The 15,064-nt window shown below is 46.3% G+C and overlaps 1 protein-coding gene and 1 long non-coding RNA gene across 2 annotated transcripts in view; one reads left to right on the top strand and one right to left on the bottom strand.

The window, feature by feature from the left end:
* OXSR1 (oxidative stress responsive kinase 1) overlaps nt 1-771 on the bottom strand; it is an 87,091-nt gene extending 86,320 nt beyond the window's left edge. Inside the window, exon 1 of the mRNA XM_019984752.2 lies at nt 429-771. Within this exon, the coding sequence (XP_019840311.1) occupies nt 429-498 (70 nt within the window). The 5' untranslated portion in view covers nt 499-771. The remainder of the gene's footprint in view (nt 1-428) is intronic.
* Nucleotides 772-905: 134 nt separating this feature from the next.
* LOC139178572 (uncharacterized) lies at nt 906-8,374 on the top strand. Its single transcript, XR_011562921.1, has 2 exons — nt 906-1,569; nt 2,153-8,374. It is a non-coding gene; the product is annotated as an uncharacterized lncRNA (long non-coding RNA).
* Nucleotides 8,375-15,064: the final 6,690 nt, after the last annotated feature.

The raw sequence follows: 15,064 nt of genomic DNA, 5'->3' as shown, positions 1-15,064 counted from the left end.
CCGAGCAATGCCTGGCACTTCGTGGGGGTTCTCACGCGGATGCAGGACTGAACAGAAGCACCCACAAATAGATGACCAAGCCCGCAACTGCAATACCCCATTCCTCGCAAAGCCTTAAAGGCCTGTCCCACATCTTCACTTTTCTTTTTTCTCTCAGACACATCTGTCGCCACACAAATCTCTGACGAGCCTCTCAGACCCCACCCCACCTCGCCGCACAGGCGCGCCTCTCAAAATCCCCTCCACGCCTTGCAGGAGCTGCACAAACCCCGAGCCTCACCCACGCGCCCTACCAACCCCAAGGCCACTCGAGCGCCCAAGAATATCTGGGAGTCCTGCGCTCCCCGAGCTCCTGCAGGACCCCACGTTCCGGCGCGTCACCCGCCGCCCAGCGCGGCGCCTCCCTCCTCCGCGGCGCCAGCTCTCACCTATCACCTCCTGCAGCTCGTAATCGTCCCTGTTGATGGACCAGGGCAGGGCACTGGAGTCCTCGGTCATGACGGCGGCACGACACTCGGTCTTCCCGCAAACTCACTGACCTCTCTCTTCTCCTGGCCGCACCTCTCCCCACCCCCAACCGCTGCCGCCGCGCCCCCACCAACCGCCTCGCGAACAGCCACGGGTCGGACGGCGCCTGGCGCTGGGTGGCCGCGCGGCAGAGCGGTGGGGGGCTCGAAGCACCCGCAAACCTCGCCTCTTTGCTACTCTGCGGCCGGCACTCCCCTCCCCGGCCCAGGTCCCGGCTTCGGCCTCCACGGCAGCAGCGACAAGAGCTTCGCCTGGGCCCAGCCCCTCTGTCCCGCCCTCCACCTCAGCCCCACGCACTGGCCAAACTTTCCCTTCTCCCTCCACCTGCCGACACGCAGCGCGCTGACGTCACCGCGTCGGGCATGCCCCCCACCTCGGCCCCGCCTCCAGCTGCCATTTCAAGTGTGGCTGGATAAGCAGCGAGCAAGAAGGAAGCCTGAAGAAGACGAATTTGATGGTAGAAGGGAAGAAATACTTTGAAAGGAGTTCAGCAAGGGCATAGGAAAGCCAGAAAAGAGCCGAAAGTAGCAGAGGTAGTAGCCACACTAAATATGGCGACCAAAGGGCAGCCTAGTGGAGGGGGCGGAGCCACTTCTGGCGGCGAGGGCACGTTGTCGTCTCCGTCGTCGCTTTCATTGGCTTATTTGAGAAGGAATCAGAACGGCAGTAAGTGGGTGTGGACGTCAGTCATAAGTTAGTCCCGCCTCCACGCGCTGGGCGCGCTGTTCCGCGACAAGGCTCCGGTCCTGCAAGATCACGGTTACGCTACTCGCTTTGCACCGTTCTCCCAAGTGACGTCGCCACGTAACCGTCACACTCGCGAGACGTGCAAACGGCCCCGCAGGGTGTGGAGAAACCCGAGGGAGCAGCTGGGTGGGGTAGCCTTGGGGTATGGACGACTGCCAACTGGAATAAAAGGTCTCGGTCCACGGGACAGAGTGGAACCGGAAGCTTGCCCCGTGACGACATCTTTTTTCTAGGCGGAAGTTATTTCTACAGTCCACGGCTCGGCCTTCCCTGTAACCTTACTGGACAGAGAAGGTGTTCTATCCATTCTCAGCTTTGGAGCTCAAATGATCACCTGTCTCGGGGCCTTGGAAGGTTGCAGTTTTTTCCCTGAGGCAACTGGGGCCAGTAAGCTAGTGCTGTATGGCCCAGCAGATCTGAGATTATGTCAAAGCCTTGGCTTTTGTGTGACGTCATTGAACTTCAGTTTTTCTCAGATTGTCCACTTAGGTCCTTTGGGGAAGTCAGTAAGATGAAACTGGAAGCCTTTGGTAAAATGCAGTGAAGAGTAGCCACGTGGATTGGGCTAGGTTTGAAAGTCTTCTCAGTTGGATGTCTTTCAGATCAATAGTAGTCATTATGAAAGACATCTTTACCCAAGACCAAGTTAGCACGTTTCCACATTCTTGGTGGGATTAGAGAATGTTTCGGGAGGGGATCCTGCAAAGTTAATATGATATAAAACAGGTGTAAATTGAGAGGCTAGAATATCCCCGTCACAAAGAAGTGCCAGAGTTTCCAAGTTTGAAAGCATAGCACAGGCATTCCTGTAAAGATTGGTTTCAGCCGTTGACTACTGACCCCTTTATTGCCGTGTATTGCGTTTTTCTTTTTGCAGAGAGGATGGGAGTGAAAGAAGAGAGTGAAAAAGTTGGCTTAAAGCTCAACATTCAGAAAACTAATATCGTGGCATCTGGTCCCATCACTTCATGGGAAATAGATGGGGAAACAGTGTCAGACTTTATTTTGGGGGGCTCCAAAATCACTGCAGATGGTGATTGCAGCCATGAAATTAAGACGCTTACTCCTTGGAAGGAAAGTTATGACCAACCTAGATAGTATACTGAAAAGCAGAGACATTACTTTGCCAACAAAGGTCCGTCTAGTCAAGGCTATGGTTTTTCCAGTAGTCATGTATGGATGTGAAAGTTGGACTGTGAAGAAAGCTAAGCACCGAAGAATTGATGCTTTTGCACTGTGGTGTTGGAGAAGACTCTTGAGAGTCCCTTGGACTGCAAGGAGATCCAACCAGTCCATCCTAAAGGAGATCAGTCCTGGGTGTTCATTGGAAGGACTGATGGTGAAGCTGAAACTCCAGTACTTTGGCCACCTCATGCGAAGAGTTGACTCACTGGAAAAGACCCGGGTGCTGGGAGGGATTGGGGGCAGGAGGAGAAGGGGACGACAGAGGATGAGATGGCTGAATGGCATCACTGACTTGATGGACATGAGTTTGAGTGAACTCCGGGAGTTGGTGATGGACAGGGAGGCCTGGTGTGCTGTGATTAATGGGGTCGCAAAGAGTCAGACCTGACTGAGCGACTGAACTGAACTGAATTGAAGGACGGGGATCAGATCTATCAAGAGCTAAATATGATGATAAGGATTAGAGAACTCAAGATTTGTCCAATAGAAAGATCCATAAACCAGAGATTCTTAACTTGGATTTATTGGCCTTGTGGACCATGAACAGCCTTCAGAAGGTTTGTGGGGGTTTTGTGTTTTTTTCACGCCTTTAACTTGTATGCAGAATAATATATACTTCAGGGAGAAATTTGACCACCTATTTGCCTTCTCTTTTTCCCCAGTGAAAAGGAGCTACTGACTTAAAAGTGAAAATCCAACGTTTATTGACCCACATTCTCGTTGATCAGGGTACTATACATTTGTTGATGGGTTGTTCTCTACTTCTTCCAAAGTAGAAAGCTTGATGGTTTAGTTGAGCCAGAACCTGCTCTGCAGATCTGTTCGTTTTATTTCCTCTATCTCCTGGGCTTTCTCCATGTGGCCTGTTGTTAAGATCTCATGTTTTTAATGAGCAAGGAATTGGTGGCTGTTGGAGGCCAGAATCTCAGCTTATGAAGTACATTCTGTGTGGGAACACTTATCATAAGTACTGGGTGTATATGGTGAACAAGGTGACTTAGTTCCTGTTTTCATGGAGTATAGTCTAGTAGAGAAACAGCAATGTGTGCTGTGTGCTCAGTCACTCAGTCTTGTCTGACTGTGACCCAGTGGACTGTAGCCCATCAGGCCCTCTGTTCATGGGATTTCCCTGGCAAGAATACTGAAGTGGGTTGCCATTTCCTCCTCCAGGGGATCTTTCCCACCTGGGGATTGAACCCACATCTCCTGCATTGGCAGGCGGATTCTTTACCACTGAGCCACCAGGGAAGCCCTGTAGACAGCATCAAGTACAGTGTGTAAAATCAGAAAATGAAAATCACTGTCTGGGCTGAGAAGCTGGGAGAGAAATTATGTTCATACTTCCTCTTCTTTCTCTGTTGCCTTTAAGCAGCTTACCTGCATTGTGCTTTGCTTTTAGCACCTGCAGGGTAGAGGAAAAAGGACTAATTTCAAGACTAGTGATGCCCTGAAGTGGTAATTACAGCTTTAATCAAGTTTTACAGACTTCTTAAATGAGAGAGAGTTGAAATCTATAAATGAATGTATACCGTATGTGAAAAACCCGAATGTAAAGAAAAGCACAAATTTAGGTCTCCTAAGTTGATTTTCTCAGCAGTTCCATGTCAGTGCCAGGACCAACTATTAAAGTCCTGTAATCTTTCTCTCCCCCTTACCCCCTCTCCATTATCACACCTCACATGTAGTATAAAGTCATCTCTTGTGAGAGGGCGTTTCACCCATTCCTCACATGGAAGTGCTTCCCACCTCTGCACTTGGAATGGTCCCTGCACAGACACAAATTCAGGCATGGTGTTGATTAAATCAATGGAGTTCGTGAGTAGGGAAGACATGCACAAGCTAGGAGTCTGGCACATGGGGAGAATCTGACATCTTGGCAAATCCAGGAAAGGGGCCAAGGGCACACATACTGGACTGTGGTGACAGAGTTTCAGAGCGTGGGAAAAAATAGGTAAGTAAGACGTTATTGTGGGGGAGGGGAATCAGTCGGCCCATGCAGAAAGTAGAGTCTCAACATCAAACTGAATTCTGAGCCAGAGAGTAACTTCACGTTCGCCCAGGCTGGCACCATGCCAACTTATGAACTCAAGCTGCATTCAGCAAAAGATGGGAAGTAGTTGACTGAGCTGGAGCAGGTTCCTAGGTACTTACTGCTTTTGTAACATGATGTCTTAAAGGTGGAGTATGTCCAGACGCCTTCATTAGAATGTTTATTGTAGTGTTATTGTAATAGGAAGAAACTGGAAACAAACTTGAATGAAGATATCTATTGATAGAGGAATAGTAATTGCTTGTGTATATTATGTGAAGAGCTTCTCAGGTGCCACAGTGGTAAAGAATCCACCTGCCAATGCAGGAGATGCCAGAAACATGGGTTCAATCCTTGGGTTGGGAAGATCGCCTGGAGTAGGAAATGGCAACCTGTTCTAATAATTCTTGCCTGGGAAATCCATGGACAGAGGAGCCTGGTGGGCTGCAGTCCATGGGGTCACAAAGAGTCAGACACAACTTAGTGACTGAGCACATATGTGGAACATCTCAGATAAATAAGAAGCTCATGTGTTAATGCTAGCTGAAGTAACAACCCCACACTAAACTAAACCGGCTGGTCTAATGCAAAAGCTTATTTCTGACACACATATAGTCCAGTACGTATGTCCTTGGTCCCTTTGGCCCAAGTTGACAGTTAAAGTTTGCCTCCTTCAGTCTTGTGGCACCACCGTCTTCTAGCGTCTGCATAGACTCTTCCTCTGGACCCTCTGCATTCAGCCAGCTGGTTATCTGAGAGGGAGAACACTACAGAAGCTGGCCAACTCTGGAAATTGTGTTTGTTACTTCTTCCCAGGTTGTGTTGGTCAAACACAGCCAGTTGACTAACCACAACTGAAATCAAGGAAGAAGCAATGGGATTAGTTGGCATCTAGCCACTCTCTGCTACAACTGGTAACTTTGGTTGCCGCCAGACCAGAGCTACTGACATGTACAAGGGATGTTCTCTTCTGCATATTTTGAATTTTATAAATCCAAATATTTCAATGGTTCAAAAGAAGTTAAGGGAGGACTGGTAAAACTATGATTCATCCATGCTGTGAAATATTACATAGCAGTTAGAGAGAATGAAGTAGGTCTATACATACTTAAGCCCTGGTGGCTCAGATGGTAAAGCGTCTGTCTACAATGTGGGAGACCTGGGTTCGATCCCTGGGGTGGGAAGTTCCCTGGAGAAGGAAATGGCAACCCACTCCAGTACTCTTGCCTAGAAAACCCCATGGACGGAGAAGCCTGGTGTCCATGGGGTCGCAAAGAGTCGAACACAACTCAGCAACTTCACTTTCACTTTCACACATCCTGGAGTGGAATGATCTATAATCAAGGTAAACAAGTTGTAGATAAATTTCTGCATTGACTTAGTTTGAGCTAGGATAACAAATTACCTCAGAATGGGTGACTTAAATAAAATTCTTTTCTCACAGTTCTGGGGTCTGGGAAATCAAAGATGAGGCTGCTGGCAGATCTGATGTCTAGCAAAGCTCTGCTTCCTGGTTTGTAGACCACCATCTCCTCATTGTATTGCATATGGCAAAGGCAGGAGCAAGCTCTGGTCTCCACTTAGGAGGGCACTAATCTCATTCATAAGCATTCCACCTTTGTGACCTATTTACCTCCCCAAAGCTCCACCTCCTAATATTATCACATTGAGGGTTAGGATTTCAACATATGAATTTGGGGCAGACAAACATTCAGTCTGTAATTTACATGTATATAAATATATGGAATAAGGTCTGGAAGATGCATGTAAGTTATAGACTGAATGTTTGTGTCACCCTCAAATTCAAATTTGGCTTTAAAATTTTACCTGTCTGGTGAGAGTGAAATGATCATCTCATTTTAGTTTTAATTTGCATTTTCTTAATTATTAACAAAGCTGGGCGCTATGTTCACGGGTCTCCAGAATACTTTTCGTGAAACAGACCTTAATGAATTGCTTTAGAGAATTACATTGCTAGTGTTACACAATATTATATTGTTTTCTCCTTACAGTTCAAACAATATACACAAAGCAGTACATATTTGATGATAGAGACAAAGTAACAGAAGTGTACATACCAGAGTGATTACACTCACAAAGAGGGCAAAAGTAGGCGCGATTGAATACAAAACAATTCAGTTTCAGGGAAACAAAACAATTCAGTTTGGTGGCTGGGGAAAAGGAAAGGGATGCACGTAAGATAGGGTACCCAAGACTTCCAGGATTCGTTTAGTGTGCTGTTTCTTAACTTGGTGATGCGGACAGACGTGCTCATCAGTAGTGCTCATCAGCTATCCCCAGATGGTGTCCTTTTAGAGTATATTTCATAATTTCAAAGTTTGGTTTCTCATGGCTCAGATAATAATATATGTACTACTCGATCTGCCTATCCCTTCTGAGCTGAAGGGAACGTCCGGCACTCTTTTCAGCCTGGTTTCTCTGTACCTCCCTTTGTTCAGGCCCTTCCTCCTTCCAGGAATGCCACCCTTCTTCTGCTCCACCCATCCAGGTCTTACTGGTCTGCCAGGTTCAGCTGACAGTCAGCCCTCCCTTCCCCCCTACTCGGACCGCTTTTTCTGAGGTTGTTCCAGGCCTGAGGGAAGTCATGTGCGCTTATTACCTCATCCAGACCATTTCTGGGCACTTAGCCTGCACTGCCAGGTAACCATAGACTTCTCTTTTTGTGAATATTCTGTATTTCAAATTGGGTTGTAGATCACCCATGAGGAGTGGGGGATACCCTGTCTTGCCAATAGAAGTAAAGGATTTGTGTGGAGTTTGGATCTTGGTGGTGGTGGATTGCCCACCTTAAGCCTTGCCAGCATGGTGACAATCTAGAAATGTATAAAGAGCTGCACTTCTTGCCTTTTTAGGAAAATTTTCAAAAATATATGTGCCATTCAGTACTCCACCTTAGGCAGGAGTTTCAGAATCTCTGAGTCACAGCTGTAGTTACAACATTGAAAAATATAAGTATCTCTCACTAAGCTCAGGAACTGAATAATCAGATTTATCTTCTGATAATTTGGTGTCCCATGCTCTCTGAACTTAGGGTAGATTTGGACAGCATGGTTCATCAAAGTAATACAAATTCAGATAAAAAGCCTAAGAGAATATTCATCACAACAGTTAAAGTGCCTGTAATGTGCCGGGTAGTGCGCTAAAGGATTATAAATATATACTTCGTGTAGTCAGTAACAGAGCTTTGTGAGGTGTCTATGCCAAGTTTACAGATGAGGAAACGAACTCAAAAAGCCTAAGAAACTTGCCTCCAGATATTCCTGGAAATGCTTAGCACAGAACCTGGCTTGTAAATGCTCAGTAAGTAATAGCTGTTGCTCCTCAGTTGGTGGGACTAGAGTGAGAAAGCTTTATGGAACGTGGGGTTGAGCAACAGTTCCAGCCGTGTGTCTTGACTCAGGTCTGCTTGCTCAGGAAAAACAGGTTTCAGCCACCATCGTGTGATGTCATTCATATCATAGCGTCACCTGATTTATTTTTTTAATCTTTTAAGAAATGCATTTTGTTCACTTACTTTTGGCTGTGCTGGGTCCTCGCTGCTGCGTGGACTTTGGTTGTGGTGATCGGGGCTACTCCTAGTGGCCGTGCGTGGGCTTCTCATTGCAGTGGCTTTTCTTGTGGAGCACAAGCTCTCGGGCTCGCAGACTCAGGAGCTCCCAGGCTCGAGCACAGGCCCAGTAGTTGTGGCGCACAGGCTTAGTTACCCCACGGCATGTGGGATCTTCCCGCGTCAAGGATTGAACCCGTGTCCCCTGCAATAACAGTTGGATTCTTTGCCACTGAGCCACCAGGGAAGCCCCAGCCCTACCTAATTCCTTATTGCAATGTCTGGGGAAGGAAATAAAGACTTTCTCTTTGATTCTCGGTGGATTGTGAAGCCTTGTTTGCCTTTAGCATCCAACCTGAATGAGAGAGTTTGGGGTTCAGGAGTACCAAAAGTGGAGTTCTGCTGGACTGAACGTTGAGTTGGAAATTTCAGGACATCAAGGAATGGGGACAAAAGCACCCTGTCAGGCGTAGTGCGCATACATTTACGGATGGTTCTGCACATGCTCAGCTGTGAGCAGTCTGCCAGAAAATGGGACTGTCTTCTGTCATCCAAAGGGGCCTGGGCCCCAAAACTGATGTTACTTTCCTAGTGAGTGGCAGCAGACAGTGACAGAGGGAGGGCTCTCCATGCTCTTTGAGCAGAATCTAAGCTCTATCCACCCCATCCAGCAGACAGAAAGTTTTATCAGATTCTTCTGTTAACTCAGATTCTTCTGCTTCAGTCTTTTGGGGGAGGTGACTTGTTCTTGCTTAGTTGTAACTCACCCAAATCCGAGAGAAAAAAAATAATTTTAAAGATTTGGTTGCTTTGTGGTAAGCATTGTAGAATAGTTGGTGCTGTAATGGGCCTTCTTGTGCGCTTGACAAACCTCGGGACAGCCTGAAAGCAGGAAAACAAAGGAGAACTAACTGCATGTTGCACAAGCACCAAGTTTGTCGTCAGAATGAAAAGCTGTTGCATCTGGGAAGAAAAGCCTTTCTCAATATGGAGTTGGGTAATTTCACCTGGTAATGTATGCACGCATGGTGTGTTACTCACATTTCACCTGGCAGGGAGACCCAGGAAAGAAGCAAATTTGGAGTGTCAAGAACTCCTTGGAAGGTCCTGGAAAAGCTTGTGCGTGTGTATGGGCATATTCAAACATGGCATTCTACATTAAGTATAAGTTACCAGTCTGTAGGAGATATATGACCAGGAGGGGAATGTGCCCTCAAACTGTGTAGGGAAAAGGAATGGATCTTAGGACCATAACCCCTGGATATAGAAAGGCTAGGGAAGGAATTTGCACTGAAGTTTTAGAGAGGTGGGCAGACTTGAAGGCCACAGAGTAGAACCTGCAACTGGCACGTTGGTACAAAGCATCCCAGGAAAAGGGGTCTTCATTTTTCAGCAGAGGGACTTGGCTGGCTGTCCAGTGGTAAAGACTCTGCACCTCACAGCAGGGGGTGCGGGTCTGATCCCTTGTCAGAGAACTAAGATCCCACATGCCGTGTGGTGTGGCCAAAACTTAAAACAACAAATTTTTTTTTTAACATAAAATTTGAGGGATGGATTGTTAATATAATTGTCCCTGGAGGGCCCCAAATTCACGGTTTTCCTGCAGCCCTTATGTCAAAAGCTGGTTCTTACTTGCTCAGATCGTGGTGTTCCTTGTATACTGTAGGGGTGAAAACTTACCTGTGATGTCTAGACCATGAGGGGAAAAAGGAAGAGGAAATAAAAGTAGCACTGCCTGCAGGTATGTGAGCAGAGAAATGGAAAAGGAAGAATAAGCAGGCAGGCATGCTCCAGGGTCCTCGTCTCCGCCATCTATTCTCCCCAGCACCCCCACCCCCAATCTTGAATAGGGGAAACTAGAAACATCTAAGACAGACAGGGCAACTATGAGGAATTCAGAATGTCAGAGGCTTGTGGGTTGCTTCCCCAGGTAAGGCTTGGGAGAGACTGCAAGCTGCCAAGAGAAGCCTTCCACTTGGCTTTGCATCATGTCCAGTATACTGAACAGTGTGACAGAGGGCAGAGCCTAAGCCGTGAATACCAGCATACCATATCCAGTTCCTCACAGCTTGTGCTCGGTCCACAGGAAATCAGAAGCTTCCCTGTGCCCCATGACAGCACTTGGAAGTGCCGTAGAGGCTGGTGTAGAGACTGGCTGTGAAAAGGCCTGCGGAGAGGGGATTTTATAGCAAAAGGCAAGTGGTTGGGGCCATGGACTTCAGCTCTGAGGGCTGGCATCTCACTCTAGAAGCCAGATGAGGTCCACTGCGTCCAGGTAATTCTGGAAGTTCAGAAAGGAAGCCAGGTGTTTCATGGCAGAGCTAGAAGACCTCACAGGAATCCAAAGCAACACTTTGCCTCTGCTGTGAGTTCACGTTTGAACCTCTGATTTCCTGAGCTCCAAGACCTTAGCTGTTTTTTTAAAAAGCTATTTATTTTATATCAGAGCATAGCCAATTAGCAATGTTGTGATAGTTTCAGGTAAAACAGCAAAGGAACCCAGCCATACATCTACGTGTATCCATTCTCTCCCAAACCCGACTGCCATCCAGGCTGCCACGTAACATTGAGCAAAGTTCCCTGAGCTATACGGTAGGTCCTTGTTGGTTATCCATTTTAAATACAGCCGTGTGTAATGTCGATCCCAAACTCCCTCCCTCTTCCCCGCTGGCAACCGTAAGTTCATTCTCTAAGTCTTTGAGTCTGTTTTTGTTTGTAAATAGGTTCATTTGTATACTTTCTTTTTAGATTTCACATATAAGGGATATCATATGATAGTTCTCCTTTGTCTACCAGACCTTCTTGGTAAGGTGAGGGGGGCAGGGGAGAGAAAGAGACCCGAGAAGCAGCATTTACTTCAGAGAGACCAAGTTACTCTGAAACATACTGTTTGAACCAAATCATCTAATATTCACCAGCAAGCCTAAATCTCCCCTTGCCACCTAGGAGGACAGGGGCTTATAGGAAAGATTAGACTACAGAAAACAAACAACATTGTCTTTGGACCTCTCAGAGTGTGAGTTAATACGCATCCCTGCATAGGAAGTGTCCAGTTAAGGCCAGCCTTTTGGTGGAGCACACAGATCCTCACAGCCAGCATGGGGGCAGGAAAGGGGAGCCTTTGTTCAGGAGCAGTAGTGATTTGAATCAGCGCATGGGCCAGTGTTCATCTGAAGAGTGGGCAGGACCCACAGCAGAGCAAGGAGGAGACCATCAGTGGACCTGATGGGACTGTGGTTGGCTGAGTGCGGCAGTAGGCTTGTAACAAACCTGTTTCGTCACTTAGGACCTCTTGGTTGCTGGTGTCAGAAAACCCAAACTGCATTAAGGATGCTAGCATTCCTGCTGTAACAGTAGCCAAAGTAGAAATCTCTTTCTCCTGTACCTAAAAGTTGAGTATAGACAATTTTGAGCTGATAGTTCAACCCAGTAATCAAGATCCCAGGCCCTTCCTACGCTGTGTCCGCTATCCTCAACATGGGGCTTCTAGGGGACTTCCCTGGTGGTCCAGTGGTTGAGACTGAGCTCCCAGTGCAGGGGGCCCGGGTTCCATCCGTGGTCAGGGAACTAGATCCTACATGCCTCAACTAAGACCCGGTGCAGCCAAATATTTAAAAACAAAACAGAGCTGCTAACTTCCACCACTGTACCCACATTCCTGCAGCCTGAAGGGGAGGGAAAGTAGAGGGCACACAATTTTGTTAAGGTCATGAACTATAAGTTGCATATATCACTTTCTCTTTTTTAAAATATTGAAGTATAGTTGATTTTCAGTGTGTTAGTTTCTGATGTATGGCTAAGTGATTCAGTTTATATATGTATATGCAAAGTGATTCAGTTATATATATATGCATATACTTTTTCATATATTTTTCTGTTACGGTTTATTACAGGATATTGAATATAGTTCCTTGTGTTATACAATAGGACCTGGTTGTTTATCGGTCCTGTATATAATAGTTTGCATCTGCTAATCCCAAACTCAATGCCTTCCTTATATATGTGAGCAACTCAATGCCAGAATCCTATTTTAAGGCCATTGCCGATACCAATTATGGTACTAATCAGGTCCCCAAAGGAAGTAAGGGGGATGCTCAAAGTGGATTATTTGAGGAGAGTTTAATAAAGGAGCTGTTTGCTAAGGCATGGACTGAGAAACCAAAAGGAATGTGCAATAGTCCTGTGTTGTCAGCCTCAGGAAACCAACCATCCCGAGGCCTGAAGGAGCAAGGACACAGAGGACTGCTGGAATGAGAGGGTAGGTAAAGGAGAGATCTACCTGAAAATAGCTGTGGCCTATAGTAGAAAGAAGTCAGCCCTCAGCAGCCCCACAAGAAAGGAGGCAAGGGAGTAAATATCCCAACTTTATTACTTCCTGTGCTTCCACCTTCTACTTGTGCTGACAGTTAGCCAATCCCAACAGAAACCCAGAAGGTAAGGGGAGCCTATTGATATAATTCTTGAAGATCAGTAATCCAGGGACACAGAGCCTTGCAGAGAACAAGGGGAGAAGAAAACAGATAATAACTATCTAGAACACAACCCAAACTAGTTTAAACAAACAATTTACTGGCTCATAGAACTGCAAGAAGATCAAGCCAGTCAATGCTAAAGGAGATAAATCCTGAATATTCACTGGAAGGACTGATGCTCAAGCTCCAATACTTTGGCTACCTGATTTGAAGAGCCGACTCATTGGAAAAGACACTGATGCTGGGAAAGATTGAAGGCATAAGGAGAAGTGGGCGGCAGAGGATGAGATGGTTAGATAACATCACTGACTCAACGGACTTATATTTAAGCAAACTCCAGGAGATTGTGAAGGGCAGAGGAGCCTGGCATGCTGTAGTCCATGGGCTTACAAAAGAGTCGGACACGACTTAGTGACTGAACAACAACAACATATCTGAAAAGTCAAGCTGTAAGACTTAGAGCAGGGGTTCAAATGAGGCCATCAGTTTTTTCCCTCCATTCACAGGCTTCATATAAAGGCAGGATCTCCCATCATGCTCCACGATGGCTCTAAAACTTACCTTTTTCATTCAAGGGCAGTGGGATTTATCAAAGAATTCATTGGATCTCATTGAATCTGGTTGAAACATTTGGCATGCCTGAACCCATTGTGATGCTCAGCATCAAGGAGAGGTGTTGCTTGGTTTAGATCTGTGTCTGGAAATGGTGTTGAAAATCACAAAGCAAAAGCACGGCATGGAGCCTGAATGAAGAGAAGCAATGTTGATGTTAGGTAGTGAAAACACTGAGTACCCTATATCTCTCTTCCCAGATGTACCTATGAGTCACCTGTAGAATTTTATGAATTAGGCCTGCAGTGGGGCCTGAGATTCCTTATTTCTAGCAGATGGTATGATGCTGCCAGTCCAGGGACCACAGTTTAAGTGGCAAGATTCTACAGCTGCACTGTCTGATGGGGTAGCCACTGTCCCCATGTAGCTGTTGAGTGCTATAAATGCTGCTGCTGCTAAGTCGCTTCAGTCGTGTCCGACTCTGTGCGACCCCACAGACGGCAGCCCACCAGGCTCCCCCGTCCCTGGGATTCTCCAGGCAAGAACGCTGGAGTGGGTCGCTATTTCCTTCTCCAATGCATGCAAGTGAAAAGTGAAAGTGAAGTCGCTCAGTCGTGTCCGACCCTCAGCGACCCCATGGACTGCAGCCTTCCAGGCTCCTCTGTCCATGGGACTTTCCAGGCAAGAGTACTGGAGTGGGATGCCATTGCCTTCTCAGGAGCACTATAAATGCGGCTAGTCTAATTTGAGATGTGCTGTAAGTGTGAAATACACACTGGATTTTAAAGACTTAATATGAGAAAAAAACCCACCTAAAATGTCATCAATAGTCTTTATACAGATTACATGTTGAAATGATATTTTAGATAGATTGGGTTAAATAAAATGTTAAAATTAATGTCACCTGTTTCTTTTTTACTTTTTTAGCATGGCTACTAGAAAATATAAAAATACATATGTGGTTCACCTAGTTCTGTTGCATAACACTGTGTTCGTTATCCAACTCCTGAAGGCTGTAATTCTCAAAAGTACATGAAGTTGGGGTCCTTAAAACATTCTCACTGATGATACTCAAGTCAGAAGAGCCTCATAAAGCAGAGAGCTCATGAGAGTTAACCTCATGGGTCCTTGGACTTGGTGCACCCTCAGGATCTCGTGACCTCAGGGTTAGGAATTCACAGACTCAACTGATGCATAAGTGCTTAGGACCCGGGACACTAGAATGGGCCAGGCGGGGTTTGATCTGAGGAAACAGGAAATTCTGAGGATCCCAGAATCTCTCCTGTAGCCAGCAGTTACTTCTTTTCGCAATCTTGTTTGTGCACTTGCGTAAAGCAGAAATTTTCAGCATGCTTATCAGTTTCTCAAATCTATCCTGCGCTGGAGCCACTAAGCTAATCTTCTCTACCCTCTGGGTTCACCAGTCCTTTCCTGCCCAGACACAGGTACCCTGTTGCAGCCTGCATTTCAGGGCCTCTGTACTGAGCCTGGAGGGATCTCACCTATCAGTCTGCTCGCCCCTAGATGTGCCCCTCACTTTTCCCATTTGTATCATTCCCTTACTGCTTGAATCTCCTCCGCTGCCAGGTCTCTACTCCACCAGTTTCGCCGCCTTTCAAAGCCAACTTCAAGGTTATCTGCCTCTTATAGAGGCCTGTCTTCAGGTCTTACAGGACACATTGCCTTTGGCACAAATCAGCATACATGCTATGGAAGGCTGTGTGGTCTAATTCTTGAGTTATTTGGGTTTTCCTGCATTTTTGTCTTGATTCATTGCCTGGGCTTTACGTTCCTTGAGGCAAGAGCCCTGGGTAGTTTCTGTTTATATTCTGCTTTTGACCTGGACCAAGATAATAAGCAGGTCCTCAAAAACAAAATTTGGTTCATTTTCTCAACATAGAATGCTGATTGAAAATGCACAGATTTTTACATATGCATGAATATATGTTTCCAGTGATCATTTTTATATTTAAAATAGTTCTT

The sequence above is a fragment of the Bos indicus genome, chromosome 22 (assembly GCF_029378745.1).
Source record: "Bos indicus isolate NIAB-ARS_2022 breed Sahiwal x Tharparkar chromosome 22, NIAB-ARS_B.indTharparkar_mat_pri_1.0, whole genome shotgun sequence".
NCBI lineage: Eukaryota > Metazoa > Chordata > Mammalia > Artiodactyla > Bovidae > Bos > Bos indicus.
Note: the sequence above shows the minus strand (reverse complement) of the source record. Positions and strands in the feature narration are given on the sequence as shown.